At 47.0% G+C, this 20,203-nt stretch overlaps 1 protein-coding gene and 1 long non-coding RNA gene across 2 annotated transcripts in view; both read right to left on the bottom strand.

Annotated features, from left to right (window-relative positions):
• The window catches only part of PRDM6 (PR/SET domain 6), a 75,965-nt gene extending 66,867 nt beyond the window's left edge, over nucleotides 1–9,098 (bottom strand). Inside the window, exons 1-2 of the mRNA XM_071731005.1 lie at nucleotides 8,687–9,098; nucleotides 7,510–8,043 (exon numbers count right to left, since the gene is read on the bottom strand). Coding sequence (XP_071587106.1) covers nucleotides 7,510–8,035 — 526 coding nt within the window. The 5' untranslated portion in view covers nucleotides 8,036–8,043; nucleotides 8,687–9,098. The remainder of the gene's footprint in view (nucleotides 1–7,509; nucleotides 8,044–8,686) is intronic.
• Nucleotides 1–20,203, bottom strand: part of LOC139789641 (uncharacterized) — a 354,871-nt gene that overhangs the window by 77,652 nt on the left and 257,016 nt on the right. The window lies entirely within an intron of this gene.

Consider the following 20,203-nt stretch of genomic DNA (forward strand, 5'->3'; position numbering starts at 1 on the left):
TGCCATCCCTGATCCGTCGTGCAGGGTAAGGGCAGGAGAGCAGGATAGAAAGCAGAATCCTTGCCGGCACCACGGCACACCAAAGCAGTTCTAGGACAAAGCCACCTAGTGGGGACCCTGATTATATAGGCCAAAAAAATGCCTTTCGGCTGGAGGGTTAAAGTGTTTCCTTAACAATTTAATCCCTGTCACAAAGCGACTCTTTTGTTGGGTTAAACCGCAACTGCAGAGGGGTTCTGCTCGTTCAGCCACATCAATTAGAGGTGGATGAAACATAAGATTTGTAAGAACCTGGGAAAAGGTTTCTGGCTAGTCATGAGAGAAGATTATTATGTAGCAGATATTCCTACAGCCATTCCCAGGCATGATGACTAAAAGGCATTGAGTACATGCTGGCCTTTTCGTGTTGTTGTTGTTATTGCCACAGCTAGTTTGGAAAATGAGGTATCACCACAACATGGTTTTTTTCCCTCTTTGAAACCATTCATCAAGAAACCCTGTGTATTCAGCATATTCCAAGATCTCAGGGGCTGTGTTTGAGTTAGACACTGGAGATCACACAGGAGAGGACCTCAAATACTCAAATAGGAAAAAAAGAAAAAACGTAACAAAATAAACAAACAGAAAAAACAAACAAACAAAACCACAAAAACAAACAAAAAGAAAACCCCAACCAACCACCCAAAAAGCAGCCATCCCTAAACAGGTTGCCATGTGGGTACACTTTAAACAAAACAAATACGGCATCTTACCGTGCAAGTTAGAAAGAAAACATCTTACACGAAAACTGAAAGCTTAAAGAGAAGATGTCTAACCATGACATCAATAAGCACCCAGTGGAGGTCCTTGAATCCCATCTGTATGTACTGTTCGGCCAACTTCTAGAAACATAACTCTTCTTCCAAATACCTGATTATTAATGGCTTTCTTGGAGACACCATGTCTCTGTAGCAACTTACATTAAGCATGCTAAAGCATCTCCATGACTCCGCTCAGGCAATTTTAGTATCAATTTCCTGCATCTTGCCACCAGATATGCTTAACTTTTCATGCACACATGAAAACCTGCCTAGAACAATGATTTCTTCTCTTCATCCTGACACATGTGTGCATAAAACATTTTATTCCTATCTTTTCAGGGAAAAAATAATAAGAAATTGACAAGGAGTATAAACGAATCCTGTGTCCCTGTCATTTACCCTTCCAGGAAGTCACACATGGTGATATTTATTTTCCACTATCCAAAAACACTGGTAATGTTTTCATGCTTGGCAGCAGCAGTATCTGATCTCCTGCTGTGTTTCTTTCCCTTTGTCCTGCCAAAGCTGAAAATTTGGAAAATAGGACATCTTCTGAAACTGTTTTGGCTTATGGCTTGTTGCTGAGAGGGAAGGAGCCAGTCTTTAATGCTAAGCAGGACTGAAAATCTTCTTAGCTTCATGCTTTATAAATCTATCTTTAGTTTTTATGCAATTGTATAAGAATTATAAATTTTTTAATTCCTCATAAATGTGATAACGACTGGAAGTCCTCCTACATATATTTTACCGTACCTTGAACAAAAAACTGCTATGTATCTTTTCCTCTTCTGTGACTAACTTTTCTGTAATGATACGTAGAAGGCTACATGCAAGCACACTTCCAGTAATGTTATGCTATCCATTTAGACAGCCACTATAAGCACTGGATTCCTCTTCTTCAGAGGGTAAGGGAAGGAACTCCTTAATACCAGGTAGGGGAAAAAGGGATACCTTCAAGTTTTGCACATTCCTCTGCTTCACAGAAAGGATCAATAGTATCATCTTCATGGATACTGCAAAACAGGATCTGATACAGTACACCAATTTGCTTTTGAATATATGAAAAAAAAAAGTTTGGGTTTTTTTCAGAGGAAGAGTGCTGTGGTCCACTGACATCACTAGCAACTCCAGACTGGATGGCAACTGTTAAGATCCACAAGAGTGTGGGAAATTCATGTAAAAGGGAGATGGTGGGACAACCATGAGCTTTCCAGAGGACTACCACACAATGCATCATGGAGAGATGTACTGTGCCCTTCCTCCTACTTTTGCCTAAGAAAGCAGCTGTGTGAGTGCAGGCCTCCTCCGAGGACTGCTGAAATTATTGCTACCACTAGCTGTAATAGTGCTAGTCAAGCCCCAAATGAAGAAAAGAAGAAGCAATAAATATGAGAAAATTGAGAAATTTGCTGAAAATGGAAAAAGCAATGTGAACTGCAGGCACAGAAGAGTGTCTCCTGATAAAATCAGAAGATGTAGAAGGTAAGGTCAGTGGAAATGCTCCACTGCAGGGCCAGATGCAGACAGGATCTTTGGAAGGAGACTGACCATTTCTTTTTTTTTTTTTTTTTTTAAATATTATACTTACTCATTTTGTACCTTCATGGGCTATAGACAGGAGAATTAAGGCAAGGAAGAAGCAAGGAAAAAAAATCAAACTATTTCTTAGTGGAGCTGTTTGGTATGGCCCTTTTGGGAGGGGTGCAATATGTTACCATTTATTTGCCTCCATAAAAATAAACACAGTGTAATGACAGAACTGCAGCTCCATGTGATCACACATAAAAGTGCTAAACCTAAGCAAAAGGGAAAAGACACATCATTGCCCCCAAAATTCAATTCTAAATGCTTTTCAACCTAAATAACATGAGAATCACATATTTTAAAGGAAATTTGAGAGGAGAAAGCTTTGTCAGTGAAAGGTGGGATCCAACATAGTGTTTTAACCAGGAAACCAGCTGTAGCAATAAATGAAAGAAATATATTTTTGTCTTGGCAATAATATGCTTCAAAGGTGCAGTTATACTGGATACCTGCAGTTTGCCTGTATTAAAGAAGGGTGGCCTCTGACCCTCAGCTTCATAATTCACCACCAGCACACAGGTATCCAGTGTAAGTGGCCATCATTTCACACGGTATTACTCACTTGCAAGTATAAATCACTGAGGCTGCCCCAGAGTCCCTGGATAGTGCCGGCTACCCAGCGGGTGGGCTGGGTGTGACAGTACCCTTTCGTTCCCCGAGGGCTGGTGCTTTCCTAGGGATCTCGGGTTCCTCATGTCTAAGTCTCCTCATCGACGAGCTGGCATCAATCTCTTTTTTGCGAAATTAATCGCAGTTTCTCTCAGACTGCCAGATTTCAAGAAGGCCTTCGGGGGGGCGAAATGCGCTTTCCCCCTTGGGTTCCTTTTATTTATTTATCTGTTTTAAATGCTGGCGGCGGAGAGCGGGGCAGAGCCCAGGCTGCTCCCCCTGGGGCCAGATCGCTGTGCCGGGGCGCGGACCGGCAAACCGGAGGGCGGCGAGTGACTGTGGGCACTGGCCCCGTCTGCCCCCGCCCGCCGCTGCCCGACCCTTCCCGGAGTCTGACCCGCAGGGCCCCAGGCTGCTACCCGGCTCGCCTCCGCTCTCCACTTTTCCCCCGTCGGGGCTGAGCCGCTGCCGCGGCGCAGAAAGGGGGATGGAGGGGGATGAAGTTGATCCCCCGCCGGGCGTCCGGGACGTTCTTCCCCACGGGCACAAGCGCTGCCGCGGGACCCGGTATCGTCGGTCGGGAGTCGGGAGCACCCCGCTCGAGCTCCTCCAAGGCAGACAGTGCGCCAGGGCCCGCTTAACCCCAGCCCCGGGATAGGACGAGGGGGTGGGGGAACCGTATCTCTTTGGGGAGCGTCGTTCGGGTCATTTTTGCGAAGCGGGTAAGGGGAGGTTGGTTTGGTTTTCCCTGCCTTCGATTGAAAGTATGAATGAATTAGATTTCCGTGTCAGGTATGAGAAGGGTAGGAGAATATTGTGTGTAGATAAACCTTGCCACCCCCTGGCCCTGAGAGACCCCCATATACAATGTAGAGATGATGAATAGGCTCTGGGAGAAGAGATCGAAGTTCAGTCCGCACCAGCTCCACTCTCTCCTACAAAACTATAGGGCAATTAATTGTGGCTTGTCCCCTCATCCTTCATCTCCTGGTGGCACATATCGATGGAGATTACTGCTGATGGACCATTTTATCACCCTAAATAAACAGTCACCACCTTCTCTAACCTCAATCTAATATATGGCTATCTGCTATGTTTAAGGGTGCTGGGTAACTAATGATGTAAAATAGCTAAATCATACAGGTTACCAGCAGTCTAGAGAGAAAAAATCCAAATATTCCCCACACCGATACGCTTCACAGCATGTTATATATACACTGTCTCCCCGTAAATTGAGTGGGAAGAGGCGTGCAAACTGCTTGCTTGCGTGACACTTTAGTTTTACACAGCATATTTATTACAGTGGCAGGTTGGAGCCTTCTGGAGAAGGCAGAGTCGCAGACTCCTTGCGACAGTCTCTCTCGAGCAGCGAGGGCAAGCCTACGCGGGAGCAAGACGGCCCAGCAGCCCTCAAATTCACCCTGGCAGATCTGCTCCTCGCCGCACAGGCGCCCCTCCCCCAGCGCCCAGAAATACCCTCATCCTTCCGGATTCAGATCTGGGAAGAAAACGGCCCCCAGCCGCCTGCCACATTATCAGGGTTTTAACATAATCCCCTTTACTTCCCTGGGAGTAAAGACTGCAGGGCCCTAATTAGGGTTTTGTTTCTTGGTTGGTTGCCTTCCCCCACACACACTCCCTTAGCTAAACCCCTTCCAATCTAAAACAATTACACACAGACACTTAACCCACAGATCCTTGGCGGCCCTCGCCCCCCTCCCTCACCCAAGAGCGTGCCATATTCATTGATAGTTGACGACCGAGGCGTGCGCCTATAGGGAAACCGCCGCCCATCCATCTTCCCACGGCGGCCGCCCGGCGCCGGGCCGAGACTGGCGCTGGGGGAGCCGGGTCCTGCGGGCGGCGGGCGGCCGGAACCGCCACCGCCTCTCGGGCACTCCCGGCTCGGAGGCGGCGACGCCGCCGCCCCCGGCGGAGCCACCCGCCAGCCCGCGTCCCCGCTGGGGCCGCCGCCCGGAGAGCGGCAGGAGGCACCGGCGAAGCTTACAGAAGCCTCTCCCGGTGACCCCGGAGGGACGGTCTTGCCTTAAGATCGGTCTGCCCTGGAGAAGAAAGGGATGCTCGGGGAGGGAGGGGGCGCGAAGGAGGTACAAACCCGAACAGCAGCCAGCAGAAGGGGCCTGCCGCCACTCCCGAAACGACAGACAGCAGCTGAGTAAGGTCGAGTCGGCGGCCCTGCTCCCGCGCTTGGGGTGGGGATGCTGTCCTGCTGGTGGGGGTCTCTGTGCCAAGCTGGGGCGAGCTCCCTGACCGCAAGGCCCCCGCTGGTCAGCCTCGGAGTTTCGGCGGGGCCGTCCGAACTAGAAGTGCGGCAAGCAAATACAACTCAAACTGAAGTCTATCGCTCTCCACCTCACCCACAACCCGAAACTCCATTCCCTCAAACGGGCAGCTAAGGTGCAGCGAGGAGAGTGAGGGATGGAGCCAAAGCGGCTGGCAATCCCTCCTGGACTACTTGTGTGACGGCCGCGCCGGTGGGGCAGCTGCTCAGGGCTGCCGGGTCGGTGCCCCGCAGCGCGCTGAGCAGCGCCTCGGCCGGGAGGAGACAGAGGGAACGTGGCACGACACGGCCTGCAGCTCCCGTACTGCTTTCTCGCTTTCAGTTTGATTTTTTCTTTAACAACGAGTCTCCCAAAGCAAACGCACCTGGTCCTACAAGGCTGAAACACTCGCGCCAGAAGTTTTGGTCAGAGTCAGCTAATAATCGCTGGGGAGAAAAGTCGCCCTGCAAGCAAGTTCAATGATAAGACTTTTTAGATATCGATGCAAGGGAAAAAAAAAAAAAAATTAAAAATGAGGGGCCGTGCTGGCCTGCCCCGTCCCAGCCGAACGCGATTCACACGCGTCCTCTCGGCAATCGGCCCTCGAGTACACCTTTAATACCACGTCTGAGAAGAAACCTCGAAGATTTCTCCTGCGACTCTGCGGCGTGCTATGACGCAAATCGCTTCTTAAAAACGTTTCCCCCACCCCCAATCACTTTTTAATCTTCCTTTCTCTTTTTAAAACCTTTATCTTGCAGGTTTACAGAGCTGCTTCGAGAAGTAAAACATGTATTGTCTGAACGGTTCAGTTGGCGATTAAAAGTGCTTTTCAGATTCCATCAAGTGGATATAATTTATGAGATCATGTTTTCTGCACCCGAGAACAGAAAGTACACTAACACTTTTCACTACAGGATGAAACTAAACGTGAGGAAGTCCCTCAAAACAAAGTTAGCATCCGATATAGAAAGATACGCCATATTAAGAAGAGAGGAAAAATCCCCACTGAACTCTAAGTCAACTTTCCTTTTACTCAATGATTAAGACTATGCTATTATCCATGCAATTTAATTAATACACACTCCGCATCTGAAACTAAATTAAATAAATCCGCGTTATACTATGGCATGTGCTTTCAGGTAGCTAATTTGGGGTGTCACTCAGTCTGTTAGCCTTTTAGACTTTTGGGGAGGAAGGACAACAAAATTACGTATTTTAAGAAACCTTAGGGTAACAGATGGTGTTTGAAGCAATCGGAAGAAGTGCACACACTGAAGTCATGTTACATGTTTAACAGGGAAAGACCGATGTGCTGTGAATGTTAGCGATAAATCTGATTAATTAACATAGTACATCTAGTTATTTTCGACCTGTGAATTTCCTCTGTTGTTTAGTACCTATATAGACAGGATTAAATGACAAGCAGAACCAATATCTAGAATCACAACCTCTAGCCGATACAGATGTTTAATACTAGGGCTCCTCTCTCCCCCTGCCCCCAGGAATATAGAATCAGAATAATACTTTTAAAATTCAGGATTTGGCAACAGCAGTGCTAAGCGTTTTCTAACCACCAAATCCTAAATGAATTCTGACACTCAGGGAGACTTCCTTTTTCGTTTTGAAAAGCAACTGTTCCTATTAAAAGACCATGTCATGCTCTTCCATAGGGGTGAAAGCTAAAACCAATGAGGCGTTAACGAGGTCTGAAAGGAAAACGATATTCTGAGATAAGAGGGAGGAAAACTTTTCCATAGCCCATCTGATGAAAACTGCAACTTTTCCCCTGCCCATCTCGGAGGAGTAACTGATTTCACGGTGTTCAGCGAAGCCCGGACAGTCGGGGCAGGAACGGAGAGAGACAAGCAAGGAGAGAAGGGATCGGTTTCACAGCAAATTTCTTTGACCCATTTCCGAATCCATTTTCCTAAGCAGCCCTCCGAGAGAAACCTATTCCAAGGGCCTTCTCGGTGAAGTGTGCCTTCCAGGGGGGGACCTGGGTCTCATGCAAAAAGAGCTGCTACCGAGGGGTTACCGCCCGCCTCCTGAAACAACCGGAACAACGCAAAAGCAGGTAACGGGAGGGTAGAGCAGGGCAGGAGATGCTCCCTACAGAGAGAGTGCGGGCACCGACAGCGGTCCCCCAACTTGGAGCGTCCCTGGGCTGGCCCGGTGAAGGGAGAGGCGGAGAACGGGGAGTCGGGGACTGCGGGAAGGGGAAAGATACGTACGGTTGTTGGGGTCACTGGTGTGCTGATTCAAGGGGATGATTTCCATGCGCTGCTGCCCGTACAGGTAGTAGTCCAGCTCCTCGGCCGTGCACCGGAACCGAGCGGCAGCGCGGTCACCGCATTTGCTTCCGCCGCTGCCGGCACCGCACAAGTCTTTGCCCTGCAGGGGAGCGGGCGCTCCCCCGGCCGGGGGCTCAGAGCTTTGCAGCGGTCCAAAGACCGGGAGCTGGGTCACAGGCAGGGAGGTCAGGCCGGCCAAGGAAGCGGCCGCCGCGGCGACGCAGGAGGAGGTGGAGGAAGAAGACGGAGTGGACGAGGAAGAGGAGGAGGAGGCGGAGGAGAGGGAGGCCGGGCGCTGGCGGAGGCTATCAGCCGGAGGCTCGGCTCTCTCGGGCGGCTGGAGCTGGGCGAGGGTCCCGCTGCTCTTGAGCTGGCTGCTCTGAGGGAAGAGCTGCTGCCAGTGCTGCAGATAGGCTGGATCGACCTTCAGGAACGCGGATCCGCCAGGGTCGCCGGGCTTCAGCATCGCGCTGCCTGTGTAGCGGAAAGGACGGGGACAGCAGCCGTGAGACACCCGCCCCGCCCCGGCTGGGACTCCCCAACCTCGCCGCGCTCCTCACATTGGGACCCTCCTGACTACGCGTGGGCTGCCTTCCTCGCCTTCCTCCCCCGCCCCGCTATCCGGCACGGGACGGTCTGGGAATAAAAAAAAACTCTGCCCGAAGAGCCCTAGGGTGACATGCGAGAAACGCGCCCGTTTGGGAGAAAACTCTTCCCCCTTCCCTTCCCCTCCGCCGCCTTCCCCGGAGCACGGGCAGGACGGGAACAGCGGCGAGCTGTCCCTCGCTCCCGCGGCTGGAGAGCCAGCGGCTGCGAAAGGCTCACCCTGTCCCTGGCGCACGCAAAGCCCTTTCCCTTTCATCGCCTTCCCTCTCTCCGCGGGAACTAGCGACTCTCAAAGTTGACAACAGGGAGGAGGGAACTTCAGACCCACACTCGCACACACGCGCGACTCTTTTTTCTCCAGCCGCTTCTGCTTCCCTCACCAGCAGGAGGAGGACACGGCCCGGCAGTAACCATCCCCCGGGTGAAGTTACTCAGTCGCAGCCCCGGCTGGGCTGGCTATGCCGAGCGCGGAGGAAGGTGCTCCCCAGCGCCTGGCCTTGAGCTGCCTTACCTGAGCGGGGTGCGCCGGAGCGGCTGCTGAGCTTTCGGCGTCAGGAGGTGCAGGCAGCCTCGGCTGACTTCGAGCCGCAAAAGGGTTGAGAGGACAGATTTTTATGGTCTTTGTCCACGAAGAAGCTAGGTGACTTCCTCCAGGTGCCGGGGACCGGCAGGCCGGCTAGCCGCGAGCCGCCGGGCTCCCTCTGCCGTGGCTGCGCATCGCGGTCGCGCCCCGGCTCTTTGCTCGGCTCTGGCAGACTCGGGGCTAGACACGTGGGTTTTACGACAGCGCAAAACACAAGTGTGTATGGTGTGTTAGGAGAGGGAGGGGAGGGAGCGGCAAGTTACCAGCGAGCCTGAACACAGAGCCCTTTTTTTGGCAACCTCCCCCACTTTGTTCCTTGCTCAACTTTTAAAGGTGTCCCTTTCTTTCCTTCTCTCCCTCCCTCCCTCCCTCCCTCCCTCCCTCCCTTCCTCCCTCCCTCTCTCCTTCGTTCCCTCCCCTCCTTCCCTCCCTCCCTCCCTCCCTCCCTCCCTCCCTTCCTCCCTCCCTCCCTCCCTCCCTCCCTCCCTCCCTCCCTCCCTCCCTCCCTCCCTCCCTCCCTTCCTCCCTCCCTCCCTCCCTTCCTCCCTCCCTCCCCACCCCCCACCCTCCTGTTCCCTCTCCTTCTCTTCCTCCTTCTCTCTCTCCATCCCTAGCTTCGGGAGCACAGCTAGGGGAGCAATGGCCCGGCGCAGTCCCCAGCAGGATCCTCTACGCTGCGCGGTCCCCAGTCCCGGGCTGCGTGTCGGCGGTGGAAGCTCTGTACCCAAGCTAGGGAGAACTTAGCTCCCTGTCCTGCACCCGGGAGCTGTGGCCTTGACTCATTTGCCTTTTGCCCCTCGGGGGCTAAGGTGGATTTTAGACACCTTCCTAGCTCTCTTCGGTGTCCTGATACTGTCCCAGCTACTTAACATGTCTCCTGGGACAACCTGCCTCCTATTCCCCTCGGCCACCTGAGACCTGCCCCGCGAGGTCCCAACACAGACGATGGAACTCACCACACTAGAGTTTCTCCTTCCTCATACCTTGTTCCCTCGAGAACCGCCAGCCTGCCCCTCTCCTGCTCCCCGTACTCTTTCAGCACAGAGCAAGAAGTATACAGATGGAGATGCAACTTGAGATATTTGTCACCTTTTTCTCTCCACTTTGCCTAAACATTGGCTTTTTCTACCCTCAATTGTTGAGCTCACATATCAGTGAGTATTTAACAGCGGTGGGGTTTTTTTCGGTTTCTTTCCTACACCGTCTGAAAAAATAGACGAGAACTGTAATCTCTTATATACATTGCATGTACACAGTATTACAGTATCCCGCGCATTTAAGTCAAAATACTTTTTGTCTCTGTACACAATACAAAGTGTTTAAATCACCAAAACATCTACCTAGTGTCAGAAAAGCCTCCACTGTCAGGTGTCACACTGTCTCTAAACGCACACTTGCTTACAAACATAACATGTTCCCGTGTAAACTGTTTTTGCCATTCGCCCTACCCGGTTTCTAGTTTACGTCTTTCCCACCCTTCATTCTCTCAGAGCCTGGGAAAGCTGCTGCTGTTTAGACTTTGTCTGTGTTTAAAGCAGGACATTTTAACACAAATTTGTACGGGGCTGAGACAAAAAATGTTTTGACTGGCGTCATTTTGACAAGGTCATCCGTCATCTGCTGTATAGATTGATAACACCTAAGTTAAAGACAAACATGAGTAGGAAAGAAGTCCGATTTTTATGGGTTATAATGTTGGCTATAAAAACCTTTTTTATGTCTTTGATCAATTCCATTGTACAACATATAATGAATTTTCAGCCCTCTCGCTCTATTAATCCACTTTGTAAAGTTCTGAAATCGGCTGTTGAACTGAGGGTCAGAAGTGTGGGGTGGGAGTCTGGTTGCACTCTCACCAGAGTGAGTCTACTGCGCTGTTGTGAACAATCACTGGGGAATGGCCGCGCTTGGTAGTCTTTATTTTGACCTTATTAATACAGTGTCTCGTCCCTCGCCAGCTCTTTCCCTGACACAGTTTTATTCCACACTTTCAGTGTGGGGTTTTTTTTTGTGTGTGTGTGTGTTTTGGTTGGGTTTTTAAGTGCACCTCAGAGTTATTGTTGCTTTCCCTGCCGGACCTCTTAAAAATACTGAATTGCTTTCAGAGGCAACAATCTCTAAAAATTCGTTTCACTCTAGAAAAACGTACTCCTAGCTAGTGGGCTATATTGTCAATATCTGCAGTTACCCTGTGTTTTTAACAGAAATATTCCGTGCGGGTTCAGTTTAGGAGGACTTTGTTACCGTGGGTTTGTGTTTTGTGTGTTTGTTTGTTTGTTTTCAGCTAGAAAAGTAGCGCTTCAGGCGACCAAATTGGCAGAATAAAGTTTATAGACCTTCCTGGTACTTTGGGACCCATCCTAACCGGAGGAGAGAGGACGGAAGAGCTCGCCACCTTCGCTGGTCCTCAGGTCAGGGCGGGCAGAACGAGACGACGGCTCAGGAGGCGTGTGGGAGGGAGCTGGTCCAGCAAGAAGCCCGGTCCACTAGGGAGCCCGGCCCCGCAGGCAGCCCAATCCCGCTGCCGCTGACTCTGCCCGCAGGTCCGAGTAGCTGCAGCCGGGCCGGGCAGCTCGGGAGGGCGCGGAGGTGACCCGCGCCCCAAGGACCAAGAGTTGTTTTGTTTTTTTCCTCTTTTCTTTTCTTTTTCTTTTTCTTTTTTCTTGACGACAGGCAGTCGACCTGCGTCAGCTTCACTCGACTCAAGCTCTGTATGGAGAGATCGACCGTGAGGAAGCTCGGTGAGCAGTGGGGCAGCCCCAGTGCCCAGCGGTGAGCGGGGATGCTCCCTGCGCCGGCGGGCTGGTGGGGAAGGCAGCGATGTGTCTCATCAGGAAGGAACACGGTTGCCATTCCAGCCTTTCCAAACTGCCACGGCTCCCTGATCCGTCACCCCGCCCCCGAAAGAGCAGCACTAGCAAACCTGCGAGCGGGGCTCCCAGCCTCTGAACCTGCCCCTCCTCGGGACAGCTTTAGCCAGCCCTGACCTCTGGTCTCGCTTCCCCATGCAGAGGCGTTCGTGCGCGTCCCTTTTGTCTCCCCGAGTTTATCTACGGTCTATTTGTTACTGTTTGTTGATTGTTGCTTGTAAAAACTACATTATTTTTTCCTCCTGCATGTGATTTCTGTGTCTAAAGATGCAGGGGAAAAAAAAAAACAAAGAAGAAAAAAAAAAAAAAGGAGGTTTTTAACTACCGCCTCCTCCTTCCCCTTCTCTTAGGCTTTTTCATTATTTAGAGGACGAGCACTGAAACAAATCACATTGACCGTTTAGAAAGCGATCAAACCTTTATAAAAATCCATCGCCTACAAATCGATTGGTGAATATTTGCTAGAAATTTGTTCAAAAGAAATAAATAAGGAGGGTAAGTGTATTAAATGCAAAGGGGGAACACCATGGTGTTTTTCTTCATTGATTAATGACCTCTAAAATAAAACAAGAGCAAAGAAGAGCCAAAATCGATAAATTAACTACCCAAATTCATCATTTTCCCTGCGATTTTTTTTTCTTTTTGCTTGTTGGGGTGGGTTTTCTTGGGATGTTTTTGTTTGTTTGTTTGTTATTTTTTGTGTGTGTGTATATGTATGGTTTGTAAAAAACCTTTAGGAAGGATGTCCACCCCCTAAGAAACTCGAAAGTTTTATTTTAGGCTTGGGGTAGAAAACGAAGTTAAACCTCTTTTAGGAAGGGACTGAATCGGGGACACCCTATCTGATTTCGTTTGACACACAATTAAAAAGTTTGCCTTTCATATTAATTAAATTCTCCTGATCTGGGGAAGACAAATGGTCGGTTACCTCTGACAGGAGTCCGATAAAGATTCAGCAGCTTTCCTTCTTGCCCTAGGCGTCTCCTCATTGCAGTTTTAAGGTCACGAGCGGCTGAGTTAATAATTCATTAATATAGACATTTATTCAGATGGGATTCACGGAGATTCGCGCCCTCCTACATCTCACCGTTTGGATGTAGTTTCCCTTGAACAGGAGGGTGAGGAGAAGTGATGGAGGAAGGCAATGCACAGACCTGTTTCTACACACGTGGTTAAAACGTGGTACCCCAAAGAGAAGTAGCTGCAGCCGGGCCGGGCATCTCGGGAGGGCAGGGCGGTCTCCCCACCCGAGACCCGTAGGGCTGGGCGGCTCCGGCTCTGCCCTCGCCCCGGCCGCGCGTTGCTGCAGTCGAGGAGCGGCGCCGCGCCCCGGCCTCCCCGGGCGGCTGCGGGCCGAGGGGAGGTCTGGCGGCACTCGCCATCTCACGAGCGTTTCCTTAACTGGAAGCCAGGGTCTTCCCTCCCCCTTTCTCCTTCCCCGAAGTCATAAACCAACCAAAGCGTGGCAAGCGCAGGTAAAACGCTGTAGAACCCCGAACGTTTATTCCCGCCCGCCCCTCAGCGGCAGCAGCCCCCCCCAGGGTCAGCAGCGGGACGGGGGGACGCCAGGGCTGCTCCGGGCCGACGGCGGAGGACACCGTGGGTCAGGAGAAGGCACGGGGAGGGGACCCTGATCTCGAGAGCCCGGGCCTCCTTCACTCCCCTCCTCCGGCGGGCGGTGTGGAGCCCTCCCCCCGCGTCCCGGGCCTCGGAACGCACCCGGAGCAAGCGGGTCGGAACCGCGGCCGGCGCTGCCAGGTGAAGGCTCCCCCCCGCAAAGCCCACGGAGACCCAACCCCAGCACGGCTTTGGCCCGGGTCGCGGGAGAGTTCCACGGGTAGGAGGACGAGAGTCCCGCGGGAGGAGCCGCGGCTGCGGTGGGTGCCGGGACACCGGGCCCTGGCGGGGCCGCACCCCTGCAGCAGCCGGGAGGGGCCCCAGAGGGCGCCCGAGCCCCCGCCGGCGGGGCTGGGCCGGGCCGGAGTCGCTGAGGTCCGGGCGTCGGTCCCGGCGCCGTCTCTGTGAGGCATCTCTGCCCGGTGTCAGCCGAGGGGCTCATGAGAGGCGTGTGGGGCTGCCCCCCGTGCCAGCGGCGGTCTCCCTGCTGCCCCCGCTGCGGGTGCTGCTCTGATGGCCCCGGCAGCCCCGCGGCTGAGCCCGGTCCGGGGTGCCCGCGGGATGAAGAGGTCCCTCAAAGAAGGGGATTGGGATCTTTCCGTGTGAGCCGGCCGCAAGAGACCGTGCGGAGATGTCTTGCTGTAGGTCACTGCTTTGGGGAGAGCAGAAAGCACCTGGTTACGTGGAACTGGGCGGGGATTATTAAATTATTTGGCAATGGCCACCAAGCAGATGCCATCCAGATGCATAATGACTTTCTGCTGTTATTGACCTGTTTCGGATGTGAACTAGTGACCCTTGAGGTGAAATGCTCTGTAGTCTATTAACAATTCTCTGAGCCACCAAATTCTCCTCACAGACACATTCAAGTATTTGTGTCCATCACTAAAACAAAGTCTCCTTAAAGGAAGGCATCCTGCAGATGGGATAAGAAAACGAATTTATTTTTTAGTTGTAAAGGCTAAGTAGAAATAAACCAAGCCAGGTTAAAAATAAAGTTGACACAACACATTTGGATTAATTTCATTCCTGCTTTCATGCATAGCCTATACGAAAATATTCCAAATTATCTGAGAATTAACTATTCGAATACCTGTTTTTTAAAAAGAGCCCTCTTTGGGATTTTTTCTTAACAAAACACACAATTTAATCTATAATGCAGTATGTAAAGAGAGCTTTCCAGGTAGGATTATAGAATTTAAAATCCATTCTCTGGGTGATAATAAGATCAATAGGAGGAATACTTTAGTCTGATATCTTTAAGCACAGCTTTTGTGATTTTTTTTTTTTTATTCCTGTATGGATGACTGTACATTCTTACATGCATTTCATTGACCATAGTTTCAGAAATGGTATGAGGGAACACTCTGAAAGGCAAAACTCCTTTACAATGCCTCATGGTAAGCTTTCTAAAAACTAAGCAACTCAACATTTTGGATGCTTAAGCAATAGAGTGGTTACCACAAATGGCAAAATACAGTCTAAAGAGTTTTGCTGTACTTTGTCTAAAATAGCTTTCATAAATACGGAATCTATTAAATATGATTGTTTGCATGTGACATGATAATGATAAAGTCTGGACAAAACTCAAGAATAGTAGCATTTCAATGGTTACTATTGTCGTAAGAATGCTGCAGCCTTACCATAATGTTTGCAGAAATAAATTGAAATGATGGGGTTCTTTTTTCAATTCTGGCTTGGCATCATGGTCATGACTCAATGTTTTTTAACAGAAAAAACAGAAAAACCTCACACTTCATGTGTACCAGGGTAGACTTTTCTAACAGATTTTTCTAGGCCTGCACTCCAGTATCTTTTCCTATATTTTTAAAATTCTGTTTGTTTGTTTGTTTTCCCTTCATAAATAACCAGTGAATCTATTGATGGGGTAAAGGAAGACTGACAGCCCCAAGAGAACAGAAGTTCAAAACAAGGACCGTGTCTTCCTTTGTTTTGTCTACCATGTGGTAAATGACTGCAAGGATATGTCTAAAATACCTGCCTGATAATGTTGTCTATTTTTTGCTGAACTATGTCTGTTCTTTTTGGTGTTTTTTTTGTTTGTTTGTTTGTGCTTTGTTTGTTTGTTTGTGGTTTTGTTTGTGGTTTTGTTTGTTTATTTGTAATTGTGTTTGGGGTTTTTCTTTGTTTGTTTCTTATTTTTTATTTTTTTGTTTTTCTTATAATTGTCTCATGTCCGGGACTTACTTCAGTAAGTCAGATTCTGGAATAGAGGTGTTCATTCTGATGACATTATTCAGCAATAGCTCCTGTGGTAAATGTGTAGAGAAGGACTTGGGGAGGAGGTAATAGCTCTTTTGTAGGAGATGTGTGTTCTACTGTGCAAACTGTGAAAAACATCTGGTTACAGCTTTAGAATCAAGCAGAAAACTCTGGGCTGCTACAGCTGGATTAATTAATAGCACCTTATGACCAACAGAGTTTACCAGGTAAATGAATAAAAGTGAACAGCATATGAAGGTGAACTCCCAAGGATGAACCAATAAATGAAGTAACTTCATGGCATTCTTGCCACTCCATGATAGTTGCTTTAGTTCAATTTCTGATGCATTACCAAATGCTTGTTTGAGTTGTTCACATGGTTAAGTATTTGGAATCTAGAACTCGGGGTCCAGAGCATCTGAAGTCCAGAATTGAATACAGAAATACAGTGTCTCAAAGGATAAATGACACAGATTAACCAACTGGCTTTTCAATAGAGAGCAATTATAATGCAACTGGTAATTTTCTGCAGCAAGGACTTCTTTCTGTCATCCTCCAGAGTGAACTATTCCCAAACCAACACAGCTGATGTAGGAAATATAGGGAACTGACGCACACCTTGGGCTAGAAACCTGCCCAAACACCATATTGTGAAATACTACAGTCCCCCCTTCTGATTCTGAACAACAATCAGTTTTTCTAGTTTCCTGTTTGCCTCCTGTCAACTGCCCTTATTTTTTTTTCCTTGTGAATCCTTTCCAAAACTGAGAGCTAACTCTCTTGCTTGGAGAAAACAATTTAGTTCTCTGCATCCTGTCACAGGTACTCTAGCCCCCATTCAGCAGAACAGACATTAAAAAAAAAAAAACAAAAAACAAACACAAAAAACCACACACACACAAAAAAAACAACCCAAATCCAAAGTTCCTAGATCTACATGATTTTGTGAGCTATTCCACATATTGGCTAGAACAGGCTAGGTGTTCTAAATTGGCAGTGCATGCACTGTTTCCTGGTTTCAGAAAGAATAGATAGAAACTGTGGACTGGAAAGAAACATTTTGGTCACTGAGTTCAATACACTACCATTGCAGGGAACTGTGGAGTAACTGTTCAGTCCTAAAAAAAGGGTAAAAAATAAATCCCTTCTACTTTCTACTGTATGTTTCTACTGTAAGACCCTCACCCTCTCTTGATTCCCTCCGAAATACCCAATAACTAACTGGTGACTTTAGTAGAAAACAGAAAAAACAAAACACTGAAAACAAAACCAAGCAACAAAACAAAACCCCCTCCAAAATACAATGTACCATAGGTGAAGGAAAAGAAACACAAAGAATGTCATGGATCTCTGTACTGGAGAAGGAATTGGTTTAGTCAAAATGCCCAGGGTTTCTTGTAAAGTGAATACCCCAAGCAGAATAGAGGATATCAAAAGGTCTCCAACAGCTGCTGATAATCACAGGGAAAGGTTCCACTAGGCCAGAATGAAATTAGTTTTATCTCATAAACATAAGAAAATCTTGCCAGATAAAATTGAGAATGCTCCAAGATATTAAGCACATCAGTGCACTCATAGCAACTCCAGATGACTGAAAGAAATACAACCACAGATATTTCACCAGAACATGATTTTGTATCAATAAAAAGTAGAAAAAAAGAAGGCTAAATACTCCATTATGGTATATATAGATACGATGGAAGGGCAAAAGAAGTGGGAGCCAGCCTATACCATCAGAGATCAGGGCTTGCCTGTGCTGGCAGTTAGGAATAACCATTGAGGAAAACTAAGGGTTAAGAGTCAAACAACAAGTTATAAAACTCCATCTAACCTCTTGTCAACAAACTGTGGAGGAAAACAGCAGAGATGCAGGCTGTCTTCATGCCTGCTGTGAAAGCTGCCCACGGAACAGCTAGTGGCTACAAGGGGTATCGACTGGAATGAGAGAACTCGGATGGCATTCACTGCTGCTCATGACTGAAACAGCATGAGCAAAAGCTGCAGCTTCTGTCTGACAACCACTGTAGACGAATCTCACACCTTTAACACATATCAGAGCTGTTGGCTAAATGATGTTTGTTGCAGGAGCCGGATCTATACACGACTCGTTTCCCACAGCCACTGCTGTGATCACAAGATTTCATTTCTTCCTCAAAGCCAAGAGTAAAGCTGGGACTACTGTTTCTCTCCCACTCCTGGTATGCAAACGGTAGCAACATGTATGGAATTTCTCTTTCCACTTAATCCCAACACTGCAACTGATGCATTTGTGAGAGTAAGAGAATTCCATTACAAAGACCTTAAGGCACATTGTCAAGGCCTTCAGAACAGCTTAGGCTGATGGTCTTGGAGTTTGCAAACTATGGAATTTGATTTTCATTTGTTTATTTGTTTGTTTTTTGGTTATTTTTTTTAATGTTGGTTATTTAATTTACAGTATAAGAAAATGCACTTTGAAACAGGTTCAGCAGTTTATACAGGATATTTATAGGGCAGCATTTAAGGTACAGGTGTTTCATATTTTGGTGACTTAAGCACAGTGTTACACTTAAATTTTGGAATTTGTTCTTAGAGTACAAGATGTCTCTTCTGAAGCTTGCAATCCTCAGACAGAAGTAGGAAGAGGAATCACATCCTTATTAAGGCTGTATTACTAAGACTAATGCAAAATAGTCTCAGAGGACAGCTAATGTAATATGCTGAATGGAAGGCATCTCCCACACTATTTGTTGTGGTGGCTAAACATGCTTTCATTTTTTTATCTGCTGGTGATAAAAACAAACCACAGTTGATAATGGCTTCACACATACAGCTACATTGAGAAGAAATTCTTTTCTGTTTGCTCTTTGTGTGACATGGAAGGCTGCTCTTCATGTAGCACTTAAAGATGATGGGTACAGGAGGAACTTGTAATATGACCTCTACCATTCTACCAGAAAGTCATGTGGAATAACTTTGTAGTTCTATTTCCAACAAAAGGTCACTAAATACAATGTGCTTAGTGCTAATCCTGAATACCTGTTTATTGCTTCCCTATTCTTGGCTAATCAGTCATATAAATTATTAATAAATAATTTATTAATAATATATTTATTTATAATTTATAATAATAATTTATTTATAATATATTTATTTAATTTATTTATAATTTATTAATAATATATTTATTAATAACAATTAATAATAAATAATAAATTAATGTATTCTTTAGTGTTAAGCTACTACTAAGGACTTCTGTTTACACTAGTTTACTAGTGCCCATATGTTTTCAAATTGTCCAAAATTTAATATTTTCAACCTATTACAATTATATTTCCATGAAGTATCAAAGAAGTCAAAGTCATGTTGCCAACATAATGTATGATTGGGAACTTAAATGACAAGCAGTATACGCAGTTCTGTAGTTTTTTTCAAAAGTCAAATGAGTCATTACTTATGTTGCTTCTTTTCAGACAAACACAAGTTACACTCCTTAAATATGCATGAATTGCTGTTCTATTTGTATGAAATGGATTCATAACAGTCTGGAATGCTATCACTACTTTTGATATGAAACTACCAGTTTCTCTGTTAGAATGGACTTTTAATGCATGCCAGGCAAGTCAATTAAGCTTGTGTCCTCTGACACTTAAAATCTACATTTCAGAATAATTTTCTGTCTGTTCTGAATATACATGGATTATTAAAACATGCTATACACTACATTACAATGGCAATACTTAAGATAAACTGCCCTAAAAAAGCCCACTGAAAACATAAAAACATTAACAGTGACATAGCTTATACTATTTAATTACTTGGCGTGCAAGTGAACTTCATTATAAAAATGAAACAGACTCATCACAAAAATTCAACTTAATCTAAACCCTGACTTGTCCTAGCCATCTAAATGAAACCTACAATATTTTTCAAGTTCAGACTGATCCTAGTAAGCAATTAAGTTTATATTCTTGCCAGGTTGCTGTCCTTTCTGCTTCTGAACAGCAGGATATAGTTACTTCTCAAGGAGGTGAGGTGGGTACACTTCTGATCCTGCTTTTCTTCTCTGTGTAACTTCCCCCTCTCCCGACTAACCCGAGTAAGAATTAATTTTAAAATTAATTCTTCCTGCAATTTGGACTGTTAATTTGGTTGTCCACCATGCAGTCTTGCTCTTCATGGAATTTCCTGACAGTTCTTCAGATTTGTGAAAAACAGAAGGGCAGAGGCATAAGATCTGAGTAGCTAGCAAGAGAGCCCAGAGAAACTTCTTCCAGAAATAGCCATCCAGAAATACAAAGATATAGAAGTAGTTTATAAAAAAAAAAACAAAACACTAAGAAAAAGAACAGATTTTTTTTTAACACCTCTTTGTCCTTTCAGGCTGCGGAGCCCGAAAGACTTTGTGGATTTAGTATAGAACTGCAACATCAGACTCCCTTCTGTGCATGCAGAACAATGCAAGTAGTACAGACCAGGAAGAAATGTTAAAGTATTTGTTTTATGATTATATAAATAGTTCCAAAACAAAAATAATATGTCTGAAAAAGAGGAAAGACGTTAAGGAAAGATGAAACATTCAGTTTGAGAAGCTCTCTTACTATATGTTTTCTTCTTTTTTATTTTTTATGGGTTTGGTAAGCAGAAATAAAGAATAATGAGAATGTGCAAATTTTGATGCCATTAGCACATTCCAAATCTCTCAGATTTCAGCAGGACAGTGCTATAATAAACACCATCAAGCACTCAGAGTACA

The sequence above is a fragment of the Heliangelus exortis genome, chromosome Z, assembly GCF_036169615.1.
Source record: "Heliangelus exortis chromosome Z, bHelExo1.hap1, whole genome shotgun sequence".
NCBI lineage: Eukaryota > Metazoa > Chordata > Aves > Apodiformes > Trochilidae > Heliangelus > Heliangelus exortis.